Raw genomic sequence first — 15,636 nt, forward strand, 5'->3', positions numbered from 1 at the left:
GAGTTCCTCAGAACCCCAGAGATAAATGACCCAACAAACAGATATTGTCAGCAACATTTAACGAGTGAGACGGTAAGAAGTCTAAAGATGAGCCCGAAGAAACAAAAGGCTAAAAGAAATACCAAAACCGACTCTGGAAACGAGAAAGATGTCACAGATGAACAGGCTCGTCAAACCAGCTCTTCCGACACTGACGAGGAAACAGAGGGAGAGGAATCCGCGATTCTAAAAGAATTAAAAGATCTAAGGAGAGAGAATAAAGAAGCACACAATGCCACTCAGTCTTCAGTGAGCAAACTTGAAACATCTATGTCGCAAGTAACTGAATGGATTGACAAAACAGAAGGTAGAATTACGGTAATTGAAAAAGAAATTACGAAACTGGATGATAGTGGAATGAGACACCAGAGGGCGCTCAAATACCTTGTAAAAAGAGATGCAGAAATTACTGCAACCTGTGAAGACTTGCAAAATAGACTCAGACGCAACAATATCCGGATCTACCAAGTCCCTGAAGGTAGCGAGGACAAGGATATTAAAGAGTTTGTGAAGCAGCTATTGACAACATCCCTGAAAATAACACCTGAACTTGAGTCTGAGATTAAGATAGAAAGAGCGCACAGATCACTGACGGCCAAACCGAGAGATTCTAGCGCCCCCCCGCGCTCTATCATTGTGCGCTTTCTAGATTTCAATATCAAAGAACAGGTGTTACAGCTCGCATGGGGACAACCCGTCACACTTCAAGGGAAAAGGATCTATTTTGATCACGATTACTCCCCAGACCTGCAAAAGAAGAGGGGTCAGGTGCGTCACGTCATCAAACAGCTGAAGGAAAAAGAGATACGCGCTAATTGCCCATACCCGGCACGACTCAGGATGACAACAGAATCGGGAACGAAGGTGTTTGACTCGCTGGTGGATGCAATTCCCACACTAAAAGAACTGGGAATTCATGTCCAAATCGACGAAAGAGAGCAACTACAAAGAGAACTGACAAGGGACAGGTGGCGAACACAAAGAAGAGGGCGAGAGCAGCGAACGAAAGGAGCCATGACGTCACTATCTGCCGCAGACCTAAGATCATTCATGGACGATAAAGATGAGTAAACCAGTTAGATATAGTAATAGTAGACTAACGAAATGTTTACAATAAGTGTAAAACACAAGAAATAATGGACATGCTGCTGACTAATATGATTATCATTTACCCTGAGTATTAATTACCTGTTGGGAAAATTTAAATATATCAAATCTACTTTAATTTATATGTGGTTCTGAGGCCAGAGACTGAGCCATAGACGGATCACACTTAGCCTGTGTTATCAGGCAAAGGTTAACCCTATACGCTCGTGGTTAACTTCTCTGCACTTAGTGCAATATGCTCCCTGAGAGAGAAAGCTACACCTCTCTAGAACATCGGGAGATTATTTCATTTGTGATTTATGTAAGACAGCTTACTGGAAAATTGGAAGCCCTAGGTTTTCCCTTACAAGTGAATAGGGGACCATTTTGTTTTGTTTTTTATGTTGTATACTCTTTGACAAATGCCTCAAGCTCATATACTATGGAAGATAGATCTATGTTGTACATACGAAATACAATGACATTATGACAAGCCTTAAATGTATTAGTTATAATATAAATGGTCTTAACAACCCAATAAAGAGGAAAAAACTTTTTGGACAACTTAAGAAAATGCAGTGCTCTATAGCATTCATTCAAGAAACGCACTTATCAATGAACGAACACCAGAAACTGAAGAGAGAATGGGTGGGCCAGGTGTATAGTGCGTCCTGTCAAACAGGGAAAAAGAGAGGAGTGGCTATTCTATTTAACAAATCAGTATACTTCACCAAAGAAAAGGAAATTGCAGATGACCAGGGCAGATATGTTATGGTCCTGGGGTCAATAGGAGGATCAATCATAACCTTTCTAAATATATATGCACCAAATGAAGACTGTCCCAATTTCTTTAAAGGTATAGCCTCACTTTTGGCTGGTAACGCCAAAGGAATTATCCTTATGGCCGGTGATTTCAACTGTGTACTAAATCCAAAAGTAGACAAACTGCCTGTAGATTGTGGACCCATTTCAAAAAAATCTAGATCACTGAATGCAATGATAAAAGAATTTGGACTTATAGATGCATGGCGTTTCCACCATCCTAGGCAGAAAGACTTTACCTTTAGGTCTGGGGTCCATGGTAGCTACTCTCGGATAGATTACTTCTGTATTTCCAAGCAAGATATTGACAAAGTTGAATCATGTATCATTGAAACAGCGACCATCTCAGATCATGGACCTCTAACTCTTCAAATTAACCTCAGTACCAATAAAATCTTTAAATATTGGAGGCTCAATGTATCCATGCTGTCTGACTCTCACACACGGGAGAGGATAAATGAAGAACTGAAGAGTTATTTTGATCTCAACAATAAGGGGGATGTCTCACCATCAATTTTATGGGACGCGGCAAAGGCTGTAATGAGAGGTAAAATTATCTCAATTTCAAGTGCACTAAAGAAACAGCGAAATGAAAAACAACAGAACCTAGAAAATGAGTTAAAAATACTAGAAAGGAAACATAAACTGAACAGAGATGAGGAAGATTTAAAAGCTCTACTAACCTGCAAACAAAAACTAGATGACCTGTTGACATACAAAGCGGAAGGAGCCCTTAGATTTGCTGGTAGGAATTACTATGAGATGGGAAATAGGGCAAGCAAGCTACTGTCATTCCAGCTCCACAAAATACAGTTAAGTCGGATAGTTCCAAAGATTAAACACCCCAGCACACACATGGAAGTAATGCAAACGCAAGAAATTGCTAATGCATTTGCAGATTACTATACCGACCTCTACAAAGCACAGCAATTGGAAAACAAGAAAGAAAAAATCAACAACTTCTTAGATAACCTTAAACTTTCTAAACTATCCCCAGATGAGGCGGATGAGCTAACCTCCCCTATTACGGAGAAGGAGATAGGGGAAACTATTCAGATGCTTAAGAACAATAAATCACCAGGTACAGATGGGTTTTCAAATGAATTTTATAAACATTTCACTGAACAATTAACACCAGTATTAAGTGTAGTTTATAACTATGCCCTATCTGAGAGAGATCCACCAGGAAGCTGGTCAGAAGCTATTGTCTCGGTAATACATAAAGAAGGTAAAGACCCCACAAGATGTAGTTCCTATAGGCCCATAAGTCTCCTTTGCAACGATTTCAAGATATTGACATCTATACTTAAAAAAAGAATACAGAAACATATAATAAAACTGATACACCCAGACCAGACTGGCTTTATCACTGGTCGACAGGGTGCTAACAACATCAGAAGAACTTTAAATCTGCAAACAGTGGCTGGATCTCGAAAAGAACCATCAATGCTTCTCGGCTTAGATGCCGAGAAGGCATTTGATAGAGTTGATTGGCTGTACCTTGAACTAACATTGAAAGGTATGGGATTCAATAACACATTTATAGATTGGATAAAATGTTTATATAAAAATCCTAAGTCTAGAGTAAGGGTGAATGGTCACTGCTCTCACTTCTTTGAGATACAGAGAGGGACACGCCAAGGAGACGTTTTGTCTCCATTACTATTCGCGATTGGCATAGAGCCACTAGCGGAGATGATTAGATCAAACCCTCAGATACAGGGAATAGATGACCAAAAAGGCATTACACACAAGATCTCGCTATTTGCTGATGACATTTTACTTTATATCAAAAACCCTTTAGAATCAATTCCAAACATAATGATGGATTTAAGAAATTACGGCGAACTGTCGGGTTATAAGATAAATGAGACCAAATCAGAAGCCATGATGATAGTGGGAACATGGCCAACACATCTGAACAGTATAGCACCCTTCCATTGGGCTAGAGACGGATTCAGGTATTTAGGAATCATTTTGACTCCCAACAGCAATCAGTTATATCAAGCAAACTACGAAAAGTTGATTGTACAAATCAAATCAGACATGGCCAGATGGGACATTTTACCTCTCTCCCTAGTGGGAAGAATAGAATCAATTCGAATGAATGTGCTACCTAGACTTATTTTTCTCTTCCAGTCTCTACCTATACCAATACCTGCCACTACCTTTAAAATGTTAGATAAACTCCTATCCAAATTTATCTGGCAGAGGAAAAAACCTAGAGTAAGGCTTAAAACACTATGTTTGCCAAAGAACAAGGGTGGTCTTGGTCTACCAAACCTAAGAAACTACTACTGGGCAGCTCAATTACGCATACTTGTGCATTGGATACAAAAGGACCTAGATTCAGGATGGGTACAGATTGAGCAAAACTCAATTCCAAAGACCCCTCTCAGATCCATAATATTCCTGGGGAAAGCATACTGGAAAAAAATTAAGATTGGTAACAAATGGATTACAAATACATTAAAGGTATGGGAAAGTGTAAGGAAAAAGGGGGGAGGTCCACGATCAATATCTAGGGCCATGCCAATAGCAGACAATACAGAATTCCGGCCAGCTATGGAGGATGGGGGTTTTAAAAAATGGGCGGATTTGGGCCTGGTTACTATCAATCAATTAATGGAAGGAGACTGTTTTAAATCGTTTGCACAGCTACAGCAATGTTTTGATCTACCTTCGAAAGACATGTTTAGATACTTTCAAATAAGACACTATGTAATGACTCACAGTGAGTGGGAAGCAATTAAGAGACCACCAACAAATGTGGAGCTGTACTTTATTAACACAATAGAAAAAAACTTGATGGAAAGAAAGCAGATATCCAATATTTACAACATGTTACAACTAGACGATCCAGGAGACACCACCTATATTAAAGAAAAATGGGAGTTGGAAGCTAATGTGATCATAGAAAATGAAGAATGGGAGGACAGCCATTCAAGCAATCATAAAATCACAAATAGTCCAATGTGGAAGGAGTTTGACTGGAAGGTCAAGGTCAGGTACTTTAGGACTCCTCAAGTTCTCTCCGGATTTGCTGGTGGGTCCTCACCACTATGTTGGAGAGGATGTGGATTGATCGGAGATCATACACATATTTTCTGGGACTGTCCAAGGGTGCAGACATTTTGGGTGAATATCAAAAATGAGATTAAAACCATTCTAGATCTTGACTTACCTCTGAATCCATCGTACTATATCTTGGGATGTATACCGAAAGGCACATACTATGGAGATACGTTATACATCTTGAGAGTGATACTGTTAATAGCAAGGAAAATGATAACTATGGCATGGCTACAAAATCAACCACCGTCAATCAAACAATGGACCAAGAGACTGAGACAGATGTACACAATGGAAGAAATGACTGCACAATTGCAACTGAAAAAAGATATGTTTATGCAGAGATGGTCACTTGTAACCTTGTACCTGGAGATACACTAGCATGAGTCTGACGCCCTCTCTCTTTTTTTGTTGTTCTTTTTCTTTTTTTTCTTCTTTTTGCTAAATTTATTTTTCTATTTATTTTTTCGTTTCTTATCCTACAAAAAATCCCAAAAAAAAGAAAAATATTGTAAAAATCCCTCCCCACTGGGTTGTTTAAGAGGCGTACTCGGATTATATAGCTTATTTTGATTACGCTGAATACTTTGAAAACAAATTGAATAAGAGGGAAGAGCCTGAGTAACAAATGTCATTGAATATGTGAATCAAGTATATTATACTGTATGATTATTGCAATGTGATGTTCATTATGACACAAAATAAAAGAAAGTTCAAAAAAAAAGAACAGTAACTCCGCCCGCCCGTCATTGTGAAACGGTCGGTAGTGTGGTACAGACCTCCACAAGCATTATTTGGAATTGCGATCAGATATTTGGATTATCTCTTTTGCATTACATCAGATATAAGGTAAGAACATTATATATAAATTTGATCGTTGATCTGATATTTATTTCTACCCCGATCACAGCTATCTGTGTGGACCGTGTATGGCTGTTTACCGTTGGGTAGGGGGGGGCGAGCTCCCCGCTACGACGGTCATTTCATGTATGCACGATGAGACATAATAATGATAATCTAGTGTTGATTTCAGGATGATTAGATAATCAGCCGAAAAATTACAACGTGATGACTGGATTACAGTAAAATGCCCCCCCCCCCTTTTTTTTTTTTCTTTTTTTGTAATTACTGAAAAACACCCAAACCATACTCTATTCAAAACGGTATAAAACGGAAATGTACGCATGAAAAAACAATCTGTCTCGGGCATGTTGACTAGAAGCAACTCACTGAGACTCGACGGCGTTATTAGACCCATAGATTAAATTTTTAATGCAGGACCTGATTTTAAGCACTCGCAAATGTCAGTCTAAAACTATATCCATTGAATAAAGACCTGGCGATGAATTGGGTTATCAACGCCCCCTGCTGCTGGCAGTCAATGTGTTAAGTGGTATTAAAAAGGTCATAAATTTAACTGGCTCAAACCTGCAGATACCCTGGATTAAATCATACTTCCTGAATTGACCTCAATGCTGCTGAACCCGAACTCTCCCGTGCAGAACTCAAACGGCCCGTCCACGGAGGGGAAGAAGCCCAAGAAGAAGCAGAGGAGGAGGCGGAGCGAGGGCAAGAAGAAGTCTGACGACGACTGCTTTCGCTGCCGAGACGGAGGCCAGCTGGTGCTGTGTGACAAGAAGGGCTGCGCCAAGGCCTACCACCTGTCCTGCCTGGACCTCACCAAGAGGCCGTTCGGTAAGACCGCCCAGACAGTCTGTTGTGTGATGGTAAACCTTCTGTCGTGTGGCAGTGAAAGGGTTAAGCGAGCTGTCGTGTGGCAGTGAAAGGGTTAACCGTTTGGTGGTGCGGCAGTGAAAGGGTTAAAAGATGTAAATACAGAACAGTACTAATCGACCGCAGGAAAGGGGTACATATTGTACGTTATAGCTGTAAGTAATATATTTACGAAAATGTACAATGTGTACGTATTACAAATAAGTACCGGTAGGTATATTACATAGGACAATTATTTTATCTGAAAAAACCTTTTGTGTTCCCCTGCTAATTTTGTCTAATGATATCCATCATGATATCTGCATACTAGGTTGTGGGAAATAATCCAGTTGATGGTCATTGTATTGGATTGCGTGGTAATATGAAGAACGATATTAAACTTGATGACTTTAGATTTGTCTTCCAATATATCAGAAATCATTTGTGTGACATCTCGCTATTAGTTTTTTTATTATGAATTTGGACAAAATGCAAAACGACATCATTGATAAATTGCTCTGCCCTCTGATTCGATTTTGATCCAGTATGTCACTGTCTTTCAATGTCCTCAATATACGGTTCATACATTTTGATAAATGATCCCCATTTATAAAAAAAGAAGAAGAAACAAAAACGTCCTCTTCCTCCCTACTATTAGTATTCTGCATTTCTTTCTTCCAAGTTGGGTGTACTGCTGTCTTCTAAAGCGTTGTCGTGTCCCTCTCTGGACTGCTGTCTTCTAAAGCGTTGTGTCCCTCCCTGGACTGCTGTCTCCTAAAGCGTTGTGTCCCTCCCTGGACTGCTGTCTTCTAAAGTGTTGTGTCCCTCCCTGGACTGCTGTCTCCTAAACAGTGATGCCAGTAACGTGTTACTAAGTAACGCGTTATTGTAATCTGATTACTTTTCCCCGAAAATAGTAATCTAACGCGTTAATCTTTAAAAGCCAGTAATCTGATTGCAGTTACTTGTCCAAGTGGCTGTGCGTTACTATTTCGTTACTATCTCATCATAAATTCATAATGCAGGCGGAATGCAGTATTTTATTTCGTTTTCGACAGTCAAAAATACATTTTTGAGCTGTTTTTCTTATTTGGGAGTGACGTCGTGTGGCAGTGAAAGGGTTACACAAGAATGTGTCCCGCGGCGTGACTGGACCCTCTGTCTGTGAGTGACTCTGCTTTGGTCCAATCACATTCCCCATCCACAGTCTGCGAATCAGAGGCAGAGTAGGGCGGGTCTTCACAGCACGTCATGTGACATATGCGCCAATCGTGTGACAACAGGGCTCCGTCGTTACAGCCTCGTCTGCACGGAGAATTCCACCCCAAAACACTTGTCTAAACGCAAAATTAAAAGTGAAACCGCAAGACGACTTTTGCGGTTTCTGTTCAGACTTCCATCCCAAAACGCTCGTCTAAACGTAGCCTCAGTCACTACTTCACGTTTGTGTCAGCTAAGCCGGGTGAAAAAAAACATTCATATGCGGAGGAAACAAAATACTGTCTACCGCTAAAAACAGCACATCCAATTGCATTGAAAGCATCTGGAATCACAACACTAGCCGACGCTTCGACTAGGTACAGGAGGACTCGGAGGTCCACCAGCCAAACAGAAAAAGAGAGATTGTTTCTTTCCCTTTTGATTAATGTATATTTGATGGTGGCAGAGCAAAAGCTCTTATTTTCCAGATTTACAGTTAATTTACATGTTAAAGAGAGACTGATTGTATGTTTATAGAGGGACATTTATAAAAACAATTTAATAGTTACAGTTGATATAATTGAATAGTTCAGCCTGCATTTGTTAGATGTGATACACTGGTTTTGTAAAACCACTGGCTGGCTGCTCTAATGCTGTGAGCATCATAGACTGTTGCTTTACCATACTTGATGGTACAGAAGCTGAAGCACTAGTTTAACAATTTACGTTATGTGCAGAGAAACAAGTTAAAAACAATTTATGCACTTTCAATAAAGCGTTTAAAAAAAACTGTTGGGGGAACGACGACGACTTCGTAACCTAGTTACTTTCAAAGTAACTAAGTTACTCTGATAATCAAGTAATCAGTAAAGTAACTTGGATTACTTTTTAAAGGAGTAATCAGTAATCAGATTACTTTTACAAGTAATCTGTGGCATCACTGCTCCTAAAGCGTTGTGTCCAGGGACCGAAACTAAAGCCTGCCGCCCGACAGGGGCGATCAGTTTTTACCTTTGGCGCTTGACACTTAGAGGGCTGCCCGCCGTGTGGCGTGTAGTTCATAACGATACTCTTATTTTGATTGTGCGAGTACAGATTATAGCCTCTCTCGTCTTTATTTTTCCCGCCGCGAAACTACAAGTCCCACATTGCACTCAAGTCAACGGTCCAATCACAGTAGAGTGATGTGACTGGTTTCATGAGAAAGAAAGCAAATGACCAATCGGAAGCTCTCATTTGGCTTGTTTACTTCCTGAAACGCCACCATTGCGATATGCGGGCAGTCTGCTCTAGTTTAGATCGGACCTCCATGAGCTACCGTTACTGTTTAAACAATGACCCAGTCAACTATTCACTTTTAGTTTAATACATGACGAGGCATTGTCTAACGGTATCTAGCTAATAAACTAACCTACACTGTAGCACTCAACACTTTGACGAACATTGTTACTCAGCTGATAGAGGTTGTGCCCTTCCTGATGGCTTGTCGTACAGAACTTGTAAGTCGCTTTGGATAAAAGCGTCAGCTAAATGACTAAATGTAAATGATGATGTAAATGTAGCTGGCTAGCTACTGATAGCTGCTGATATCAACAAATGCTCCAGCAATAGTCGACTAGCTAGCTCCCGTTAGATCTATCTGTCCCAGTAAACTAAATTGTCTTAACGTTATCTACCGGGCTAGCAGTAGCTACAGATAGCTCCTGATATCAATGTCTTATAACATTGATTGAATGCGTATTCTAGCTGACGGCATGTTGAATGTGATTTGACAAAACAACCGTAACGTTATACCAATAGGGTCCAGCTGCATCGCCGGAGAATCCTTGCATGCTGAATGTAGGGTCTAGCTGAATATAGGGTCTAGCTGCAGGGCCGGAGAATCCTTGCTGGAGCTGGAGGCTACTCAAGTATACACACAGACAGTGGAGCTGTTTGCAGATAGTGAGCATTTTGACTTATTGCGTGGTGGCGATGTCTCGCAGATAATACAACTACAAGTATGATTATATAATATATATTTTATTTAAAGGGGAACTATCTTATAAATGGCCTTTTTGAGTGGTTAGCATTGTTTCCTAGCTATGTGAACTTATATTAATATGATCTATGTCTCAAAATTCTCATATTGGCGCATTCTTCCAATTCTCCTCTCACAATATTCACCCTCACTGAACTGAGTCATTTGAAAAAGTGCGCGATTTGTGATGTCAGAGAGACACCGCTGCATGTTAATGAAGAGGTGCAAGATGAGCTGCACACAGTTCTGCTGCCCAGGCTCAAAACGGCTCGAGATCTTGAGGTAGAAAAATGCTGTTTTTGAGGACTTGATTAGAAATACAAAACAATGAATAAAAAAAATATATATATTACAGAGGTGTTCCATAGACTCACAGGAATTGTGTAAAAGTGCCCAAATAGTGAAAGAAATAGTAAAATAGTTCCCCTTTAAAAAAAATTTTTATATATAAAATATATTTTTTTTTAATCAAACAAAATTTGGCAGGTAAGAAATATGCTTGGCGGGTAGATTCTTCCCATCTACCCGCCACTGGCCGGTGAGTCAAAAAGTTAATTTCGCTCCCTGGTTGTGTCCCTCCCTGGACTGCTGTCTTCTAAAGCTTTGTGTCGTGTCTAGGGGTGTAACGGTACGTGTATTCATCCCGCAAATTTACGGTACGGCCGTCACGGTGCGGTACGTGCAGCCATACGAAGAATACGCCTCACAGCGCAAACACACCAGTCATGCATGCAGGCACTCGTGGGTTTCGTGTCCGTGCGAGAACATTTACACTGGAACAGCTGCAGGGTCATTACAATGTTACAGTTTTCTTGTTCGCCCAATAATGTCAACCAAATGAAACCAATGGAAAGACACACACACGCGCGTCGCCAACAAACACACCAACATTCTATTCTCCCCCGCCGGACTCTCACAGGCACAGCTTATCAAATCAAATAAAAATAAACATACTTTTCCGGACTCTCTGAGCTCCTCTCCAGTTGAACTGCTACTGTGTAATCCAAATAATCCTCTGCCATTGTTGTAACATGTCATCTGTTCTCTAGTATTCAGCCTTGTGAAGTTAAATTCTCTCTAGAAGTGAAACTGAAACTTATCAAGGATAAGTTGTTAAAGGGGCAGCGTGTTGCTTTCTAACAGCGGAGGAGTGCAAGAATGTGACAATTTGACCATGTGACGCGGCAGCGCGGGAGAGCGGCAGCGCGGAAATAGGCTGTCTATTGCCATTCTCTAAGACAAACGCTAACCTTAACCAGCTCCTTAACAGCGCCTAAACTTAACCGTTCTAACCTTAACCAACTCCGAAACAATGCCTAACCTTAACCATGCCTAACCTTAACCTTAACCATAGAAAGAATATTGCCATTCTCTAAGACAAACTCTAACCTTAACCAGCTCCTTAACAGTGCCTAAACTTAACCGTTCTAACCTTAACCAACTCCGAAACAATGCCTAACCTTAACCTTAACAATGCCTAACCTTAACCGGCGAAAGAATACACGTTAAAAAAAAATTTGATGGGATTCGAACCTGTCAACAACGGACCGCAGGACTGCTGCGCTGCCAGGTGAGCTGAGCTTCGAATGAAAATCATGGCGGATTAGGGCGGTTACATAATTCCGCAAGCTCTGCCGCTCCGCTCTGCGGTTGCCGCGCCTGCCGCGGGGCGTGTCGCAGCCAATCAGGGAAAACGCGGAAGCAACGGCAGCACTGCTCCGCTGTTATTAAGCAATAGGCAAAGGGGCAGTAGGCAAGTGGATGCCTGAACACAGAATGACACCAGTATCACTGACTACCACGGCAAGCCTATAGACAATTATTCTATTTAATAATAATTATTATTATAATAATTATCATAAATGTATAATAATAATTATAAAAAAAGGAAAAAAATTGTTAATAAAATAATTTAAAAAAAAATCCTGTTGTACCGAACTCGTACCGAACCGTGACCCCAATACCGAGGTACGTACCGAACCGTGGCTTCCGTGTACCGTTACACCCCTAGTCGTGTCCCTCCCTGGACTGCTGTCTTCTAAAGAGTTGTGTCGTGTCCCTCCCTGTACTGCTGTCTTCTAAAGTGTTGTGTCGTGTCCCTCCCTGTACTGCTGTCTTCTAAAGTGTTGTGTCGTGTCCCTCCCTGGACTGCTGTATCCTAAAGTGTTGTGTCCCTCCCTGGACTGCTGTCTTCTAAAGTGTTGTGTCGTGTCCCTCCCTGTACTGCTGTCTTCTAAAGCGTTGTGTCGTGTCCCTCCAGGCCGCTGGGACTGTCCCTGGCACCACTGTGACGTCTGCGGCAAGAACTCTGAGGCCTTCTGCCAGCTTTGCCCCAACTCCTTCTGCAAGGCCCACCGGGAGGGGGCGCTGCGCCTCTGGCCCCCCACGGGACAGCTCTGCTGCCTGGAGCACGAGGAGCAGGAAGGGGGCGCCGAGGACCCGGCCCAGGCCCCGGTGGCTCCCCCTGTGGCCGCCGCCGCACCTCATCCCTCCAAAGGCTCCAGCGACCCGGAGGTACCCGAGACCCAGGCGGCCCCCTCCGAGCCGGCCACCGCCGCCCCCCGTCCCGCCAAAGGTTCTAGGAAAAACCCAGCCGAGGCCTAGAGTGACCTGAGAACCATCCAGGCCTCGAGAGACCAAACTGAACTGGACCAGCCGTGTCCCCCAGTCCCCTCCTCACCAGCCAGCATACAGAAGCCCCATGATTATGTTGTCAAGATCACGGAAACGGAAAAGCACTATCTCTCTCTCTCTCCTCATCAGGGAAATCCCGTTAGCTCTCAAAGTGCCAAGGAGACCCAACACCGGGTTGATTTAGCAACGCTAATTCTTTTTTTTTTGGTGTGTATTTGTTTTTAAAAGCGTTCCCTTTTTTTGTCTGCACTAAGACAAACATCTGTGGTATAAAAAGAAAGAAAAGCACACGGTCAGCAGCAGAATGCTGCACGCCTCATCCTAAAACACAGCATTACTCTGCACACTTGAACCTCTACTTCACTTATCTCCCTACTACGTGGATGATCTTGAACAGTAGAAGTTTATATCTATATCTATATAATGTGTGTATATGAAAGACCAAAATCATGATTACTGGAATACTGTAAGACGTTAATACAGGTCGCCATAATCTGTGTTTTTATATATATGATAAGCAATGTTTAAACTCCAAGACACTATGGGTAGGCCTCTGTCTTTTTTATCCCTGTAGTAGTCATAGGTTACATATAAGTGTAGACAAGTACATGTTTATTATTTTACATCCTGCTTTTGTTTGTTTTTTTTTGTTTTAGCACAGTTTTGATAAATATATGAATGCTTCTTAATAAATACGAACGATTCTAGTACCAGGATGCTCGACGATGGTGCCACCCAACTGATACATACCTACCTACCTACCTACCTTACCTGTCCAGAGATTTGAGGGATTATATTAAGTATTAAAACGTATGGAGCTGAAACCATATTGTTGGCTCTTAATCTCATCTCAAAGACCTTGTTTTCTCTGAGCCAGCGTCCAGGCTCTTGTGTTGACATCTGACGGAACACTTTTCATTACACAGCAGCGTCATGTTAGCTGGCAGGTTCGGAAGTGCACCGTCATCTGCGTAGAGTTCTTCTTTTCAAGGAGTTCAATGAAGGAATGCGAAAGGATAGTTATTTTTTTATATATAAATATATGGTATTTTCTTTTATATATATATATTTGAGGTTGGTCAGTTAGATAGGTATACTTTTTTTCTTTAAAGACCTGACATTTTGTTCTAAAATCAATAGCAACTTAAACTGCATTGGCAACATAATACTGTTTTGGATTTGAAAGGCTAAAATATTTGAAATCGTCATGAGCACCGAGTATTTGTGCCAAGCGCTGCGTTTTTGTCTGCCATTTGTGGGGCTTAGCTGTTGATGACCTCGCACTACATTTAATCGCAATCTCAGGATAGGAGTGTGAATTCAGCTTGGATAAATTGGGTTATCTTTCAAGTGGTCAGTATTGGATCTAAAGATCTCTGGTTTCAACATTTGGCTAAGAATTGCGTCTCGTCGCTGTGCCTATTCTACGATAATCGGTAAGTTTACTTTAATGTTGGATCTGAATCAGAATTGACTTGGCTTTGGCTTACTTTATGTTTAAGCTAATTCAGAAGCATGTTTTGTTTTTGTTCTACTTGGTTCAGTTCTGGGGTCTTTTTATTTGATTTCTTAATTTTTTTTTATAAACTTGTCATTCCTCATTCAAATTCAAAACGAGTTATTTTTGGGTGACAGGCAAGTGAAGACCAAATGCTATAATTGCACCTTTTTTTTCCTTTAGGTGATTTCTTTCAAAGGTGTGAATGGGAGATGTGTGTACATGCCCCGTTTCCTAGGTGCAGGTCTTGTACAAGTATTTTCGTTCTGAGTTTATATGTATCTTCACCCCTTACCTTGCTTCTGATGAGTGAATGTAGTTCCAAGTTATTTTTGTAAGCACTGTAATTCCCTGTAGAGCTGAAGTATATGTGCTTAGGGGTCTCCTTTGTAACTACTGTCATAGTAAAACCAGAGAACTAATATGTACATAATGTATAAGTGGGAATAGTGATGCTTTTATTGTAAATAATATACAATTTCTTAAGATTGTATGTTTTGTTGATGCAGTGCTGATACGCTTTTTTGTGCAAGATTTCATGTTGAATCGTGCAATAAAAGTGTTGGAACATCATCATGCATCTACTGCATCCATATTATGGCTTGATCTTTCTTTTTCTATTATAACGGCCATGATATAAGACATTCTGAGGAAATGGATGGCAGGGATAGACTGGTGCAAATGGTTAAGAAAAGCGCTAAAAACTTGTGACTATTGACCATCCAGTGGGTCATCCAATGTTATTTGCCTTGATATAAAATTTTGTTTTAATTATTCAAACTTTCAACAATTGCTGATATATTTGGTAGCCATTCACCCTAGGCATTCAGTGATCTGTATCGTGAACGCAACATAAAGCCATGAAAACGACAGATGACTAAAATGCCATGCTGACTTTGTATGTGTCACTTTGCCATCGTCATGTAACAGTATTGAGTAAGATTTCCTCTTTAGACCATTAAGGTACAATAGAGCAACTTTTCAGGAAGATTAGTGCACCTCGGATGTTAGCTTGGCATTTTAGTCAAATGTAATGTTTTCCATGGGTTTAATGTGATTTAAGTTACATACACAGGGTTTCGGCCAAAATATATATTTTTCTTATTTTTGACGGCATAAGGGTATTTCATTTTCCAGTACAAATTACAATGTGATATAACAAAAATGGTCTTATCTCATAATATATTTGTCATGGTGCTATTTGATTCAAAATGGTCTATTTTCTTTCAATGCTACAAGGAATCTTTTTTAAGTAACTTTCAAATATACAGTATGTATTTTTTACAATATGTAGCCGATATATATATATCATGGACGACATACCTCTGCATGGATCCACGACAGTATACCTTCATATTCAGTATACTTCCCAGTCCTAGTAGTGAATATGCAAAGATTTTAATAAATTCAGTGGTTGTTACAAAGGGTCAGATTAAACCGAATATATATATTTATTGCCTGAGATCCCATGTATAATATTTGTATATCGTTTGATATCCCTTGTGTATTCTTTGTACATATACACTGAATATCCCTTTAGTCTACAGGACAG

General features: G+C 40.7%; 1 protein-coding gene across 3 annotated transcripts in view; it reads left to right on the forward strand.

Moving 5' to 3' along the window:
• nsd2 (nuclear receptor binding SET domain protein 2) overlaps window positions 1-14,657 on the forward strand; it is a 60,071-nt gene extending 45,414 nt beyond the window's left edge. For all 3 annotated transcript variants that reach the window (XM_084309405.1, XM_084309407.1, XM_084309406.1), the window contains 2 exons: window positions 6,522-6,714; window positions 12,213-14,657. In XM_084309405.1, the coding sequence (XP_084165531.1) occupies window positions 6,522-6,714; window positions 12,213-12,556 (537 nt within the window). In that variant the 3' untranslated portion in view covers window positions 12,557-14,657. The remainder of the gene's footprint in view (window positions 1-6,521; window positions 6,715-12,212) is intronic.
• Window positions 14,658-15,636: the final 979 nt, after the last annotated feature.

The sequence above is a fragment of the Notolepis coatsorum genome (genome assembly GCF_963971535.1).
Source record: "Notolepis coatsorum genome assembly, chromosome: 3".
Taxonomy (NCBI): Eukaryota; Metazoa; Chordata; class Actinopteri; order Aulopiformes; family Paralepididae; genus Notolepis; species Notolepis coatsorum.